The sequence below is a fragment of the Melozone crissalis genome, unplaced genomic scaffold (genome assembly GCF_028551555.1).
Source record: "Melozone crissalis strain CALT ecotype California unplaced genomic scaffold, PUWL_Pcris_2 ptg000038l_1, whole genome shotgun sequence".
In the NCBI taxonomy this organism is placed as follows: domain Eukaryota; kingdom Metazoa; phylum Chordata; class Aves; order Passeriformes; family Passerellidae; genus Melozone; species Melozone crissalis.
Window position 1 is genome coordinate 6,059,966 of NW_026535816.1, and position 16,431 is coordinate 6,076,396.

The following is a 16,431-nucleotide window of genomic DNA, read 5'->3' on the forward strand; positions in this document are numbered from 1 at the left end:
AGAAATGACTGGAAATCACACTGAACAGCCTTCTAAGAGAGAGGGGAAAAAAAGGAAAGGATCTGGAGAATGAAATTAGTAAGAAGCACAGAGAAAGGAATGCCAGGTTGTTTCAATGGACAATTTTGTGGGCAAGTTCAGAAAGGTGTTGTATGTTTTCTGTAAGTGTATTTGCACTATGTGGCCTTTCACAAAGGGAGTATTTAGTAGACAAAACAGCTTGATGAACTGGAACAAATGTGAAAATGAAAATACAACACTGGGTTTCACTGATTATCTGCTGAAACAGGCATGGTTTTGCAAGATAAGCTTGGACAAGTGGTTGATGAGATAAATCTGGTTCCTGAACTCAGCCAATTTTTTCCGTTCAGGAGAAACCTCTGTTCCCTCTGCCCCAGGCTCACAGGTCCTTCAAAACCTTTCAAAGCACTCTGCCACACATTTTATGGCCAAAGATTACATTTCTGAGTGAATGGCCTCATTCAGCTGGGACACCCTCTGTCAGCTCAGCCAGAGATGTGGCCCTGCCCTGGCATTGACCATTGTGGCTTTTCTCTGCAGTTTCTTTACCCAAAATATGCTCAGCTCGTCGCTCCTCCAGCACCTATATCACTGAACTGGTTTTTTCATTGGGTTTTCTTTATTTTTGGTCATACAAGTGAAATGTAAGGTCCTAAGTGAGCTACTGAGGGACAAGTCTTGCTGCTATGCTGGAGAGACATAAACTGCATGATTTTTGAACAGGCACAAGGAGGCAAACTATCTGAATTAATATTATTAAGTGAGCCAAGCTGTGCAAAAAGTAAAACGTTTGGTTTTAGCATTAAACCTTGCTGTATTCTTTTTTTCTCCTGGTTTGGTTGGCTATGGGTGTGCACCCATTTCATTTAGCAGCAGCAGGAGAGGGCTCACACTGCCCTTGGTTCCATTACTTCCCTGGCCTTTCCATAACTCCAAACCTGCAGAAAGCAGTAAAATACCTTGAGAGGGGGTGGGATGTGGTGGCTGTGGAAATCCTGAGCAGCCCTTGCAGTGTTCAGTGGGGAATTGCTGATGAACAGCCCCACAATTGCTGCCACCAGCCCAACGAGCCTGTTTGGGTGCAGAGCATCCCCAGGGTGGTGGTGGTGGGGAAGATGAACAGCTCAGAGGGCTCTGGGGCACAGCAACATTTGAAACCCAGCTGTCAGGTCCTCAGGGTAGTGACCAAGTGTTAAGGGAGTGAGAAAATTACTTAAGGCTGGTTTAGAGACCGTTAAAAAAAATTCTCTCCATTCATTTCTCTCAAGCTTAAGTGTGGGCATCAACAATCTTTATTTTCAGTGCACTGCTCTTACTTCAGAAGAGACATAGGGGTATGCTGCCTTGCCTGGACCAAGAGGTAACCCATCACCTTCCCCTCTTAATGTTAGATTATTACAGGGAAATAGAATTGCAGGAAAAGGTTGTATTCCAATAGCAAGTGGGGCCCAAGGGTCTCCCTGGTTACACCTAACTCTGTGTGGGAATGAGAGCTAAACTCTGCAGGAGATGGGGTAAAATAGCAAATAGAAGAGTGAGGAGGTATTGCATCATCTCAGGCAGTTTTTTAATCACTTAAGTAGTCAAGGAGGGCTTTTAACCTGGCTAGGATATGCACAAATGGGTAATTCTCACAAATTTGGTAATTTTTAGATTACCCTATGCTCTGAGTAAAAAAAGACATAAATGACACTGCTGCAAATGTATTCTTGTGCCAATCTATAATCAGGGGGTTTTTAAGACTGTCATTGTTTCCTTTCAGAGGCTCATTTCAGTTTTAAGGGATGCATGAGAGCCTGGCTCACCCTTTCTCTACCATTCTTGTTTTATTATAAACCTGTCTCCCTCTTCTTCTGTGAATGAAATCCTTGTGAAACTGAATCTAATTTTTTTGTGTCCCTCATGTGGAAGACATCCTGTGGCACAGCTGCTGCAACCCTCTGGACCAATTTCTACTAGTTCTGTGTCCATTTTGAAAGGCAATGGACTGTACACATATTATATATACTTGCATGTTTTCTTTATGTGCTGTCTTGACTGTGATAATGTGGTGGTCAGACATCACTGTTGAGCCACAAAAATTATTTCCTTTTTAAGTTTTGAAGAAAAAAACCCCTTCTTTTATGGACCACAGCATCCATATGAAGAAAACTGTTTAGATTATAATAATAATAATAATAACTATCAGCTTAACCCGATAGTGTAAAAAGATAAACATGCACCTTTAATGTTATTGAACCAGCATTACTGACATTACTCCTTGGCATAGTTGTGTAATCACAGAGGCACTGCTTTGGATTTTCAAAATCAAATCTAGAGAGAAATCCTCCCACAGATGAAACTTCCTGTCACTTTAACTTAGTTTTGTTAATATGCATGCATCCCATGTCTTTACAAGTGGTATTTCTATATGGCTATTCCTAATCCACAGATGTGTCTGTATTTTAGTTAAATAACTCACCATGACTTTACTATTTTTATGCATTAAGGGCTGGCTGGAGTAACAAAGGCTTACTCTCAGCATAAATCCGTGAGGAAATATTTATAAAATATTTTTCTTGCACCAGCAAGACTAAAAAGCAAACCACACTGCAAAAATGAAAACTAATATACACTTTATATTTTGTTGTTGTTGTTGTTCTAAAAAAAAACAAACCAAGGTTGACTTTCCATTTAGCTCAGAGTGCATCACTTGGAACCTTGTGTTTTGTTAACAAGGATGGACATTACATGCTCTTAGCTCCTTTTTGTCCTTGCAGCTGGTAAACTGAGTGCTTTTGGACCTCTTCTTTACCATCATGTAGCGCTCCTGAATTCCACCTCCACAGAGCGTAGAACACTCTGTCCAAGCAGTCCATGGTTTCATCCTACAAACTGAAAAAAAAAAAATAGAAGTGATTTGTTAAAGTTTTTAGTAGTAGAAACCCCTGCTAAGTGTAAATAACCAAGCTGCATTTGTGAGACACTGGAAAAAGGAAAAAGAAATTTAATATTTACATTAAAAAAGACAGATAAAATGATGAAATTGTTAAATGTCAGACAAGCATAAGCCACAACTTAGCAGTAATTCCTGCCCAGATAGTGTTAATTATACTGCAGGATATGTCTTGCTGACTTGAGGAATCAGTACTTGATGATACTGTCCCCCATTGAAAAAGCAGTTTGAGCAGATCTCCTGGAGCAGCCTGAGGCTGAATCAGACTGCTGAGGTGGAAATGAGTTCAGTTTTGAAATTCAGCATCAGATCCAGGAACAAATATTTTAACTGTTTGAAGCTAACAGGATGTAAAGATTGCCACACAGATTGGCAGAAACTGCAATCAGTCCTTTGCCAGGTGTAAGTTTAAACTTTTTCACACTTTTGTGTGGAGTAGCTGAAGTATTTTTAGTGCTGGGACATGGACAGATGTGCGCCTTTCTCCATGGTGCCCTGAGCTTAGGCTGGGTGATTTTGGTGATGGGCAAGCAGTGCAAGTGGCGGTGTTTTATTGACTGAAGTGCTGAAGGTGCTCTCACAGAATGTGCTGGAGCTGCTCACAAACTCCTGTTGATGCCTCAGGGTTTAGTTTTCATATTTTTCACATTCTGTGATCTTTAGTGTGTGGGTCTGGGCTTCACATTCAGGGATGGTGAGCTCTGTGCACAGAGCAGGGAGACAAAACAATTCCTGCTCCAGCTGGGCACCAAGGACAAATGATCCCAATCTCAGCCCCAGAGCACAAACACCGTGGGCTGCAGAGAGAAAAACAAGCAGGGTGGGACTGCCTGGGCTAAAGCTGGAATGGGACAATGAACTGCAAGGTGCAAATGGAGCAGAACTGATCCCAGGGAGAGAGCCCGGGAGCGCTCACGCATCTTGGGGCCATTTTGGTTTGTGCTGCCCAAGGTGGATCCATTGAGGCCTCTTAATAAATCCCTGTCATGCAGAAACCCCCTAAAAGTACTTTCACACTCACCTGGATATTGTTCACTATCTAAACTCTTCTTGGCTTGTTCGCTTCTCCTTTTCTCCCGAGCCTCCTTCCAGCGCCTTTTCTCCATCCCTGCTCCCCTCAGGCACTTCCTCACCCTGCACTTGCTGCGCTGCACGGTCTCGGGGCAGGCTGCTCCCCCAAACTGCGGCTCTATTTTAATCATCCTCGTCCTGATCATGTGGCCCTTGCCACAGGAGGTGTTGCACTCCGACCACTGGGACCACTCCGTCAGCTCGCAGTGGATGGCTGCAGGGAGGAAGAAACACAAAAAAGAATTACACCAAAACCATGAGGTCTAAACACAGAAACACACAGGTGTGCCTGATGAATCCTTGCACCCCAACTACACGTAAGCCTCCAGTCTTCTCAGCAATTGTTTGGAGGTTGCATGTCAGAATTTTCTGAGTCCATTTCTAGCAGAAGTGTTATTTGACATGCTCTTCAATTTCTTCTTCGAAAGTGGTGCTGGCAGATCGCTAAAATTACAAAGAACATATAAATAATTCTCCTGTGCCTTCTTCAATTTTCCCACCCATCTGTCTGTTTTGTAATGAAAAGCTGCTGAAAATTGAATTATATTTAAAAATAATTTGCTACCTCTGAGATCTGAGCCTTGCTTTGCTGGCAGTGTTATGCAATAAGCCACATTCACTAATACCATTATATCTTAAAATTCTTCATCTTTGAGCACTGCTTAACACTTACAGCCCCAGTGAATAAAAATCAAAATGATATTTCACATTATTTAAGAAAAGCTGAATGAGCAATTACAGTGTAAAAGCCCTTTTAACCCATAATTTCTGTGAAAAATAATGTAATTTGTGATAAAACCTCACAAACCAGCTGGAAACAGGATGCTGAAGGCAATCATATCTCATTCATTCAGCAGTGCCTTAGGCTATCACACTTCACAAAGACTGAAAAGCAACCAGAAATTTGCTGTACCCAAGAAGTGGGGGATTTTAATCAAATAAGGTAAAAAAGTCTCTGCAGCTGCCTCCACACCATCCAGCAGCAGGTTGCAGAGTGATACCATTCAGAGGTGTATCAAAGGTGGAGAAAGCCTCTTTTGTGCTCTTTCTGAGCTGAAAGAATCCCACAGGTGATTTCAACTCTTCTTTCCTTCTTTCCTGGCACACTGTCTGCATTTGAGTAATAAGCCAGGTTTTATAATTCTGACTTATTTCCTACTGGGGAGTTGCCTGGAGCTGCAGCGCGTCAAACATGCAGAGCTGGATTCCCATAGAAATATTGGGAATAAGCATGGGGTGATGTAGGGCAAGCTGAATTTAAGACACAGTCATATTTCAGCTCTCAGTTACTGAAAGTGTGCGATAATTATGATGATAACAATAATAATAAATAATTTTTTTTAAACAACGCATGCTTGATACCCTGCCTATTTAAGAAGTGGTGATGGAGGTGTGATCCATAGATTTTGACACACAATTAGCCTCCCCTTCCCAGGGAATTCTCCAAACTTACGGCATTCTGGCAGCATGCATTTCTCTGCTTGCTCCAGCTCCTCGTTGCAGTCTCCCAGCTCAGCAGCAGATTTCAGCATCCTCTGCCTGGTTCTCATTCCCTTCCCACAGGTTACGCTGCAGTCACTCCACTCAGACCAGGGAGACAGCAGGCACGGGATGGTATCTGGTAGGAAATAAAAATGCAATTAATTATCTTATTATTAACAATTTATTCCTATAAATAAAGCATGAAGGTATAAATTTTGAAAATAATACAGGTGGAAAATGTGCCATGTTTTATCTGTCATCAGCCAATTATGCTTTCTTGTCACAAGCTGAAGGGTGCTGCTGAAGAAGCTCAGAAAACTTCATATTAAATTGAAAGGTTTGCTTGATTTAAATATCTTTGCTATCTTTTCCTGTATCTAAGTCATATCTCCTGGGTCTCAGTGCATCTGGGGAATAAATAGTTTAAGGATAATAATTTATGTTTCAATACCAACTCCTGTAAAGAAAAAAAAGAAAAGGATTGTTGCAGTGAATAGAACTGTAAGTCAACTTAATTTAGTCTAACAAGTGAAATTTAATAGATATTTAATAGATATTTAATCTACCAAAAATATTTTTAAAATTATCTCTGATGAAAATGTAACATTTCATAAGAAATTAATAGTGACAGTAAGGGTGTGGCTGGCTGATTGCACAAAAGAAACACCTCAATTTCTGACATTTTCAGGGGTTGAAAGGGGAGGGCACTGTTTCATGTGTTTTATTCTAGCCTTATGGTCAAATATACCCCATATTACATAACTCAGAGTTGTTTAGGTATGGCTTGCTGGTACACACACCTCTGTGTGGGTCATACAGCAACAGGACGCCACTGAACATTTTGTATTGAAGCTCTCATCCTGACAGTGAATGTGCTACTTAATGCCTAAGATTTTTCTCCCAGTTTTAGGGAGGACAAGGAGAAGCAGCATTGCTGCTGGCTTAGCTGTGTTCTTTGTGTGCTGGGGCAGTGTGTCAGAAGTGATGTTTGTTCTCAGAGCAGGGGAGAGAGGAGCTCCTGGCCACTCACGGCACTCGGGCATCATGCACTTCTCTGCCTCCGTGGTTTCTGCCTTGCACATGGATCCATCAGCAGGAGTCATCTTGATCATCCTGTGCCTTCTCTTCATGCCTGTGCCACAGCTGGCGCTGCACTCGTCCCACTCACCCCACTCTGTGACCAGGCAGCTGCTGGGAGCTGTTCAAAGCAGGCAGAGAACATTGCTCATCAGTATCATAGCATCAGCTGGGTGGGAGGGACCCCCAAGGACCCCCATGGAGTGCAGCTGCTGGCCCTGCACAGGGTCATCCCCAAGAATCACACCATGTCCCCAGGAGTGTTGTCCAAACTCTTCTTGAAGCGAGGTTGGTGCTGTGACCACTTCCCTGGGGACCTTGTTTTAGTGCCCAGATTTTTTCTGATATGCAAACCAAACCTCCCCTGACACGACTTCAGGCCGTTCCCTTGGCTCCTGTCACTGTCACAACAGAGCAGAGATCAGTGCCTGCCCCTCCTCTTTGCCTCACAAAGAATTTGTAACTGCACTGAGGTCTCCCCTCAGTCTCCTCTCCTGCAGGCTGAGCAGACCCAGTACCCCCAGACACTCCTCTCATGGCGTTTCCTCTGGAACCATTACCATCCCAGTGGCCTCCTTTGGACACTCTCCAATGGCTCAATAACTTTTGGACACTCTCTAATGGCTCAATAACTTTTTTTTCCATTGTGGCACCCAGACCTGCCCCAGCACTCAAGGTGGGGCTGCCCCAGCTCAGGGCAGAGTGGGACAATCCCCTCCCTTGCCCTGCTGGTGATGCTGTGCCTCATGCATGTGATGATGTCCCCAGCACAGGGATGTCCCTTCTGGCTCCAGGGCACTGCTGGCTCACATTCAGCCTGCCAAGGACCCCCACGTCCCTTTCTCTGGTGCTGCTTTCCATCCCCTCATTCCCCAGTCTGTCTGTACAGCCAGGGTTGCTCCATCCCAGGTGCAGGATCCAGCACTTTCCCTTGTTGAACTTCATGTGGTTGGTGATTGCAGAGCTCTTTAATTTGCTGAGGTCTGTATGCAGGGCCTCCCTGCTTTTGAGAGAGTCAGCAGCTCCTCCCAGTTTTGAATCATCTGGTAATTTGCTTTGTGTCCCTTCCAATCTTGCCTCCAAGTCATTTATTAAGGTATTGAAGAACACAGGACCTAAGATGGAGCTCTGTGGGACCCCAGTAAGACCCATTTGGGCAGTGCTCCTGCTATTGGCTGGATTTTTTGAGGCTGAACGAAATACTTACAGCATTCCTCATTTACAATACACTTCTCAGTCTCCTCAGTGGGCACTTTGCACATGGAGCCATCCTCAGGGAACTGCTTGACGTATCTCTCCCGGGACCTCGTCCCCATCCCGCAGGAGACGCTGCAGGGGGACCAGGTGATCCAGTCAGACATCATGCAGGTGGAGCCATCTGGAACACAGAGAGTACTCAGGGCTGGGATTGATCAATCTGGTGCCCCCCAGCCAGGGAATAATGTGCTCTGATTCCACAATTCAGGAGGCTGAATAATTGCTTTATTAAGCTAGGCTATATTACACTAATGCTATACTAAATTACATACTAAAGAGATACTGTACTAAAGAATAAAAAAAACCTGTGACTGTCTGGAGACAGCCAGGACACAGCCTTGACCCAACTGGCCAAGGAAACAAAACAACCTTCACCAGTGTCCAATAACCAAGTCACTTTGGGTGAACAATCTCCATAACACATTCCACATGTGTCAAACAACAGGAGCAGCGAATAGAGATAACAATTTTTTTCTCTTCTTCTCTGAGCATCTCACCGCCTTCCCCAGGAAAAATCCTGGGAGAGAGTTGTGCCTGCTGCTCTCTGTGAAGAGAACTGAGGCCACAGGGATGGACAGAGCTGCTGCCCAGTTGTGTGCAGCATCCCTCCTGTGCTGCCTTTCCCACTGTCCTCTCCTCTGTTGAACTGCATGGAATAGAAGCCTCTCTGAGTCCCTCAGGGAGAAAAAGAAATGCAGGGTTTGAATCAGAACCTCTAGAGAAGCTGAAATATATTAAGCCAAACACACATGTGATAAAAGGATAAGTTTTATTTTTAAGTAAATAGAAATATATCCCAAGTGGCTTAAGAGACTGTGTTAGCTGGTAAAAGGCCCTAAAGCCTAGTTTAAAGTTCAGTAACTTAGCCCCAGGCATAACAAAAACATAGCAGAACATTGCTTGCCTTTCTAGATAGAATAGATGGAACCATCTAGGTAAATATATAAAATTATGTGCATAGATTTGGGTAAGAACTGTCACTACTTTCACACATTAGAATGGCGTAAAAAGAATGTTTTAGAGTCGTGTTTTTAGCTATTTGGATAATTTATAAATAAAACCCCTGTACTGGGGTGCAAAGAGGGAAGATGAAAGGAAGGAAGAAGAAGAAAAAAGGTGGGAATTGCTGCAGCTATTTCTGCTCTGGACCTTACGCCAGAAACCTTTTAGCACAGACATTAATACTCTGAACCCCTTGCCTTCGAGACTGATGTATTCATGCAATAAACAACTTTACTACTCCCAAAAACTGTCCCTTTGAAGACCCAAAACCCCCGAAACCTCCACAGCATCCCTCACTCCTCTCCTTCATCCTTCTGTGCCCTTCATGCCCTGACACAGCTGGCTTGCAGAATTCACCACAGGCAGCTGCCACTCACTCGTGTTCTTCAGCAATCTTCTCTTGGCCACAACCCATACTACAGCAACTGACACCCCTGAGAACTTTAGAGGAGAAACAAACTCCCCAAGGCATTCTTCTCCTCCACCTTCCACTCCTGGTTACCTTCATCGCTGCAGCCTGGGCCCATGCAGGGCTGGAAGTCCTGGGTGTCTGGGCAGGGCACGCTGAGGTCCAGCTGAGCTTTGAGCATCCTCTGCCTCATCCTCTTGCCCTTTTCACAGGTAGAGGAGCTGCAGGCTGACCATGGGGACCAGTTTGAGTATATGCAAGTCTCAGGGGTGTCATCTGAAAAGTGAGGAAAGGCATTGACTGTTAAAAATGGTCTTTCATTTTCTTCCTTTATCTTGGTTGATGATTACTTTAGATTCCAATAGAATACATTATTTCCTTCTGCATTCTATCCTCTCCATTGTAGCCCAGAAGAAAAACAAAAATTCCAACTGCCAACTTTCTTTAAAAAAAAATTATTTGAACCCCAAAAGTCTTCTCTCTTTTATTGCCTGTATTGTTATTGTCATCTCCTAGATATACATGCAATTTCTTTTCTGTACAAGGGAGAGGTAATAGAAGAGACCAGAAGAGAAGAAAACCTAAATCACTGTTTGACAGTAAGTGGAATTTTTGTTCCTAAGTCAGTTTTGTACCTTATCTACAAGTGACAGCAGACACTGGAACGAAATATAAATTATTAGTAGTGCACAAATTAATTTCAAACGTACCTTCTTCTTTTTCTTCTGGTGCTAGATCTGCCACAATATCATCTATGTTATCAGGAACGATATTGCACTGCTCCCCCTGGAAAAAAATAAAAGACTTTGAACAGTGAAGAGAGGAAACTCATCCATGAGAGGTTAAATCAGTACATTGTGAGACACTGCTGTGTCTGCAGCACCTTTTTTCCTTCAAATTCCTAGGTGTACATAAAGAAAATCCCCAAATAAGGAAATGCAATGATTGCCAGAATTAGGAGAACTAACACCTAAAGACAGCTTAAATATTTTCTGGCATTATCTTTGCTGTGGTGTTGGTTAAGGAGTGTAGATTTGGAGGGAAGGTGGAGAAAGAATGGATTGGTTTTTTTGGTTACAAAGTGGATTTTTGCTTGCTTGAGAATTTTGCTTATATGAATTCTACCTTTCGTGCGATTCTCTCGATGACAACTCTGGCCACCAGCTTGATAGATCCTCCTTCTGGATCATAAAATGGGCTTTGAGGATGATCTAGGCTTGTAAGAGGTCTGATCTTCTCCTGAGGCACTGTAGGTTTGTTAGGAGACTGCAATCAAAAAGAAGGAAAAGTGTTATAAAAGAAAATAATAGTTAATCTGCAGAAATTAAAACTTCTCTGAAATGCTAAACTGCAAAATTCCAGCGTGAGGTGAACAGGGTACGCTCATACTTAATGGTATGAGGATTTGTTTTGTTTTGGGGTTTTTTTTGTGAGGTTTTTTGTTGGTTTGGGGGGTTTTGTTGTTGTTGGTTTTGCTCTGCTTTGCTGAAAGGAAGAGTTGAAGTTTCCTGTGCCAAACAGAGCAGTTGGCATTGGGTTGAAACAGCCCCACGCTGGAGCTGATGATGGCACTGCTTTGGTCTGTACTAAAGGGCACTCAAAGGCTTGGTTGTGACCAAAGTCCTCTGTTTATGCAATAGGTGAATTTAACAGGTGAACATAAATGAGAAATTCTTTACTGTCCTGGGACCAAGCCCTGGGAAAGATTGCAAGAGTGGGTGCAGAGCCTCCCTTACAGGGGCTATTCAACAGCTCTACAGAACCCTATAACCTGCTCTAGGATGACCCTGCCTGAACAGGGAGATTGGACCAGATTGGACTCACTGTGCTTCTTTCCAACCTTTCCCATCCTGTCCTTCTGGGGTAAAACCACCCCAGGTGGATCTCACCTCATCCTCGTGAGTGCCAATGTTGAAGGAGCTCAGGTAAAACCACCGACAGCAACGTGTAGTTAACATGTCTTTAAACAAATAGTCTTTCATTTTAAGAAAAAATTGAGTAAAAAAGGCATCACAATGGATCAAACTGCTTTCCCACTGAACTGCTGTGAGGAGATAATTTGGATAAATGAGAGGCAGAGCCCAAACCTCGTAGGTGACGCCGCTGTCGGTGCCGGCATCCCAAGGGATCAAATCCTGCACGACCTTCTGGACCCAGCCGCAGTCCTTGGTGCAGAGATCCTCGGCAGAGAGCCCCACGTTCCAGTCGGGGCTGGGGCCCAGCATGGTCAGGAAGGACATCAGGTGCCGGTGGCGATCCACGGAGAACTCAGCAGAGGGAGCAGCTCTCCTGCAAATGCGGGGCAAGAGCATCAGTGACCGAGCCGGAGGGACCCGAACACAGAAAGCTGCAGCATCACCCAAGTAGTGATTGCACTTCAATACACAAAAGAGATCCAGCGTGGGAAATGGATTTGTAGAGAATTTTTAAGGTTTGACAGAAAGTTTACATAGTGTGTATTTGGATGCGAACCTTGAGACAAGAAACGTTGATTTAGAGATGTTATGGAATAGGATAGGCATTGTTGAGAGAGAAATGGAACTAGGAACAAGTTTTAAAGATTGGACTTGTAAACAAGATTAGATACTTTAGAGAAATAGAATTATGAAAGACATATTGTAGTATGATTTATGAAGGGTAATTTTAGATTATTAGTTTCAAAGTATTTATAGTGTGGTGTGGTAAAAGTTGATAGGTTAAGAAACCTATTACATTACATTTGTAATGTAATTAGGAAATAGTTTTTGATCTTGATAGCAAATATACGTATTGTATATTAATTATAACATTTGTATTGTTTTACACTTCACATGAGACTAAAAATAGAATAAAAGTTTTGAAAACACCTCTCAGTTGCCCCATCTCTGAGTCAGAAAAGAACTTAATTGACAACACAGAAATACAGAGCTGCAGAAGTGTGCTTAGTGTTAGTGGGATAATAATAATAAAATATCTGTCAAAACACTTGCAAAAATTAGGGCTAAAATGACAGAGAAATACCTTGATTGTTTTACCCCTGGCCCCAAAGCCAACATGAGTTTCAACGCCAAAAGTTCTTGGAAGGGCTACTGTGTGTGCAGGAAAGAACTCTATATTAATAGAACTCTATATTAATAGTGAAATAAAACCATTCCAGTGGCAATGAAACCAGCCCTGGCTGGAGGCTCCTGCTGGCAGGTGAGGAGCTGGAACCCCTCAGGGCGTTTTTCTCATGGGCAATAACAAATGCAGAATTATTTAAAATATTATTTTGCTGATACTGTTCTAAATTCTGGTCAGATGTCACAGCAAATTTTCCCCAGCTACAGGACTTGGGTTAGTAGACTCAAGTCGAGGTTTTGTTGGTTTCTTTTATTTTCAGTTTTTGCCAAAATACACTGGTTCAGAATGGTCTACAGACCACATTTATTTTAAATGTGAGGTGTTTTTACAGTCTTATTTGTCCTTCCTTTTGTTAGTTAGGTAACCAATAATAATGCCCCTGCATGCTTAACAGTGCACAGACACTGCTCTACTGTAGTCATAAAGAGTTTATTTTTCCTATAAATGCTTATAAAATGTGGTGTTGTTTTTTTTTGGGTTTTTTTTTCTGGCTCAAAGCACTCTCAGTACATTAAGAAAACCAGAACAGCTCAAAGACAATAATTTTTCAGTAGCTATCATGAAGTTTCAAAAGTAAGATAGCTAAAAGTTAGCATGTCTAGTTCTTCAGTAGGCAAGTTGAGAAGAATTTGCTAATATGTAAAATGTTCTGGCCACTTCTACTCCAGAGTCTTTAGAAGTTGTTTCTGTCCTACTGTGTAAATTATCTTATGTTGAATTAAAGACTCTGAGCAGAAGAGTTGCTAAGTATTTGATGTCATTAATCCTGCCTTTCCCAGAAAGAAATGCAAATTTACTTCTTTTTTTTCCCATTAGAGATAGAAGTCTGATTTCAGTTTGTCTAATGCAAAGTCATAAAATAATGAATGACAGTATCAACTTCCCTCAGTGAATGCACTATCCTGATATATTTGTCAAGCACAGAGCTGTGATTAGTGTTAAAAAGCCTATTAACTGACTTCAAGCAGCTAAAGGATTTACTGCATTACAAGGGTTTCTAAGAATTCCCTACAGGAATTCTATATTTCAAACAGGGTAAGTAATACACTGTAAAAATATCAGAGAGATGTGTTTGTGTAGCTGATGTTTAGATGGAGAATATGTCTAACATGGACATGGCAAAACATCATATTCATCATGATATTAATTTAAATAAAAATATGTTTGTATTTAAATTACCTCTATCATTTATTATAATATTATTATTTAGTATTAGTTATATTTATTTTTATATTAAATATATTATTTATGTTTAAATAACAATATTATTTAAATTATAACTATATCAGTGTTGAAACCCTGTTAAGGAACACTTCAGGGTGAGATTCACTCTGCCTCCAAGACTTTGGATGTGTTAAATACCAGTAAACTTGAGCCTGCCGTAATTTTCCAATTCAGACCACTTTGCCAAAAATCACCTATCTTCTGCTCCTTTGTTAGGGCAGATAATGTTGTGGCCATTTTATACTGTAACAAGTTAAGAAAGAAAATAAAAAATTCATAGAGGACAAATGGGGGCTTCTTCTTCTCTTCTCTTCTCTTCTCTTCTCTTCTCTTCTCTTCTCTTCTCTCTTCCTCTCTTTCCCTTTCCCTTCTCCCTCCACTCCTGTGCAGACATTTTCCAAATGCAAAAAATTTGACAAATTTTTGTAAGGAGTATGGATCCTCACTTGAGCAGCAGTTGTTTAATGTTTCCCAACATCCAAAATCCTTCCTGAGCTGTGGTGATTTCAGGGAAATGGGCTGATTCAAGGCATCACCCATAACTTCTGCCCAGATGTAGGGACAGGCACAGACTGGGCTTATACAACACAAAACTCTGGGGGCTTTTGTGAGCTTTTTAACAACCTGACAAATGTCAGCTCTTTCCAGTGTCCACATGAATGACAGATTGATGAAGCTGGCCGGAGCCTCAATTCTTCCTGCATCCCTCGGCAACACATCTGGCTCAAACGCCCTAAGACTGCACTATGGATCTCCGTGAAGGAAACCAGTGCAAAAATTTATTCTGTACACCCCAAACCCAACTTTTTTTTTTTTCATTTTTATATCATTAACACCTTGGATAAAATAGGAATTCAGATCATCTTTTTTCCTCTTTCAAAATTTTAGAAGGTGTTCTTCTGCAACAGGTTGAGCACGTCTGGTAAAGCCCACAGGAAAGCCTGAAGTGTAAATAACTTGTCAGTTTTCTGCAAGAGACAAATGTGTCCCTTTTCCTATACAAATAAATGCCTAAAACCATTGGGAAATGGGAGCTGCAGAGCAAGTGCTGGCCATGAGGAAAGTGCCAGGTGAGAGCCCCAGGGGCAGGGGAGCCCTGCGTGCCCTGGCTGAGGCAGGCAGGGATTTTCCACTGCTGGCAATTCCTGTCATACAGCACAGAGTGAGGCAAGTCCCAGGCAGCATCCTGCATCCTAATGCTTTCCATTTCCCATTTCCTTTATTTCTATCCAATCTCCTTTCTGTTAGCAGGATTAGGATCTCCAGCTACAGGGACGCCATATACTGAGAAGTGTAGGAAAATGGTTCTTCTTTTTTTCCTCCCCATTTTTGTGTATGTGTTTTGGACTGTGGGTTTTCTTTTTTTTTTTTTTTTTTTTTTTCCCCTTTTAAGGCTGAAAGAGCACAAACATGATTTTGCTTGACAAGTTTTCTCCCTAAGTGACAACTTAGTTGCTATCACTGCTGAGGGTGGGGGTTAAGGAAGTCTCTGACAAACCATCAGAAAACTCAGCTTGCTGCAAGACACGTTTTTGAGTGCTGAATCAATATTGTTGTGTTCTACTGAGGTCCATGAGAAAGGGAAGAGAGCACACATAAAGAAGGTGGCTGTGTAGAGTTGCTGAATAAAAATAGCAAAAATAATATTTGGCAGAATAAAACTTTCATGGTTACTTTTGGTTTGATATTTGATTAGCAAAATAAAAGAAGCAAGCAAAAGAAGAAGCAAAAGGCAGGCTAAGCATATACTCTTTTTTTTCTTTTTTTGAGGTAATAAGACCATTTATAGGGTTGAGATTTTACCCCTTTTTGAAATTAAATTCTAATTCCGGCAGTGTTGTAGATTTTATGCAGGGGGAAAAAATCTGATGTATACCATGGACTGAATAACTATATGGAGAGTAAGGTTGTTGGAAATAGCTGACACCTCTCCAGATTTTTTCACAGAGCTATGTTAAGGTATAATCACCCTAACCCCATTCTTAGGAGTTTATAAAACCATTCTTAAATTTATTTGCATGTACCAGGATCTGATTTCACTTGTGCCCAGGATGGTGCAGTTGCCTTTTCAAATAGGAAGAAAAAAGTGGAAACACAGAAACTATTCTAAGTCTGATCAGAGGCACTGGGTTGAAAGCACTGTGGACCACACTGCCACTGCTTTCATCTCAGTGGTCCTGATGATCAGAAAACAGTTTAATTTTTTTTTTTTTAATTAAGAGTTTAGCTGATGACAGGACCATGAAAACTGAGTATTTTCAGAAATACCAAGTGAACTTTCCATCCTAGTAAGCAAAAGTAGCATCCTTCTTTTTTTAGAGACTTGCACTGCATCACAGCTACAATTCCAGGAGGAACATTCCTATTTCTTCATCTTTAGAACCTTTTGCTATTGATACAAATAACACTGGGAGCATGGAAACAAACTTCCCACCCTTGAGCTTCCTACCAGCAGCACTTACACAACATCTCTTTTACTGAATAAACTTGAAAGTCAGAACATCCTGAAAAGTGAAGTAGCTTCAAAGAAAAGAAAGGAACACAATTAAGATCCCAAACTGAATGGAAAACACCCTTAGAAGTCTGGAACTAACAGAGAAAATTAGATTAGATGTTTAGATGTCGTATTACTGAGAAAACCATTTATGAAGGGATGGAAATTACTGTTCCTGCATGGACAACAAAGTTCTATGCACAAGGATCAACACCTGACCATAAACCCAGAGTTTGAGGTTTGTGCTGTCACCCCAGGACAAGGTTGCACATGAGGAGGATGAGGAGAATCTTCAGTTCTGATTAAATGAATGGTATTCGGCTATTGAGTAATTTAAACATGTGTATGTTCCCAAAG

At 41.7% G+C, this 16,431-nt stretch overlaps 1 protein-coding gene across 1 annotated transcript in view; it reads right to left on the bottom strand.

Moving 5' to 3' along the window:
- Window positions 1–621: 621 nt before the first annotated feature.
- The window catches only part of SPON1 (spondin 1), a 181,503-nt gene continuing 165,693 nt past the window's right edge, over window positions 622–16,431 (bottom strand). Inside the window, exons 8-16 of the mRNA XM_054283667.1 lie at window positions 11,342–11,543; window positions 10,380–10,520; window positions 9,965–10,040; window positions 9,348–9,530; window positions 7,794–7,964; window positions 6,540–6,707; window positions 5,481–5,645; window positions 3,978–4,241; window positions 622–2,895 (exon numbers count right to left, since the gene is read on the bottom strand). Coding sequence (XP_054139642.1) covers window positions 2,732–2,895; window positions 3,978–4,241; window positions 5,481–5,645; window positions 6,540–6,707; window positions 7,794–7,964; window positions 9,348–9,530; window positions 9,965–10,040; window positions 10,380–10,520; window positions 11,342–11,543 — 1,534 coding nt within the window. The 3' untranslated portion in view covers window positions 622–2,731. The remainder of the gene's footprint in view (window positions 2,896–3,977; window positions 4,242–5,480; window positions 5,646–6,539; window positions 6,708–7,793; window positions 7,965–9,347; window positions 9,531–9,964; window positions 10,041–10,379; window positions 10,521–11,341; window positions 11,544–16,431) is intronic.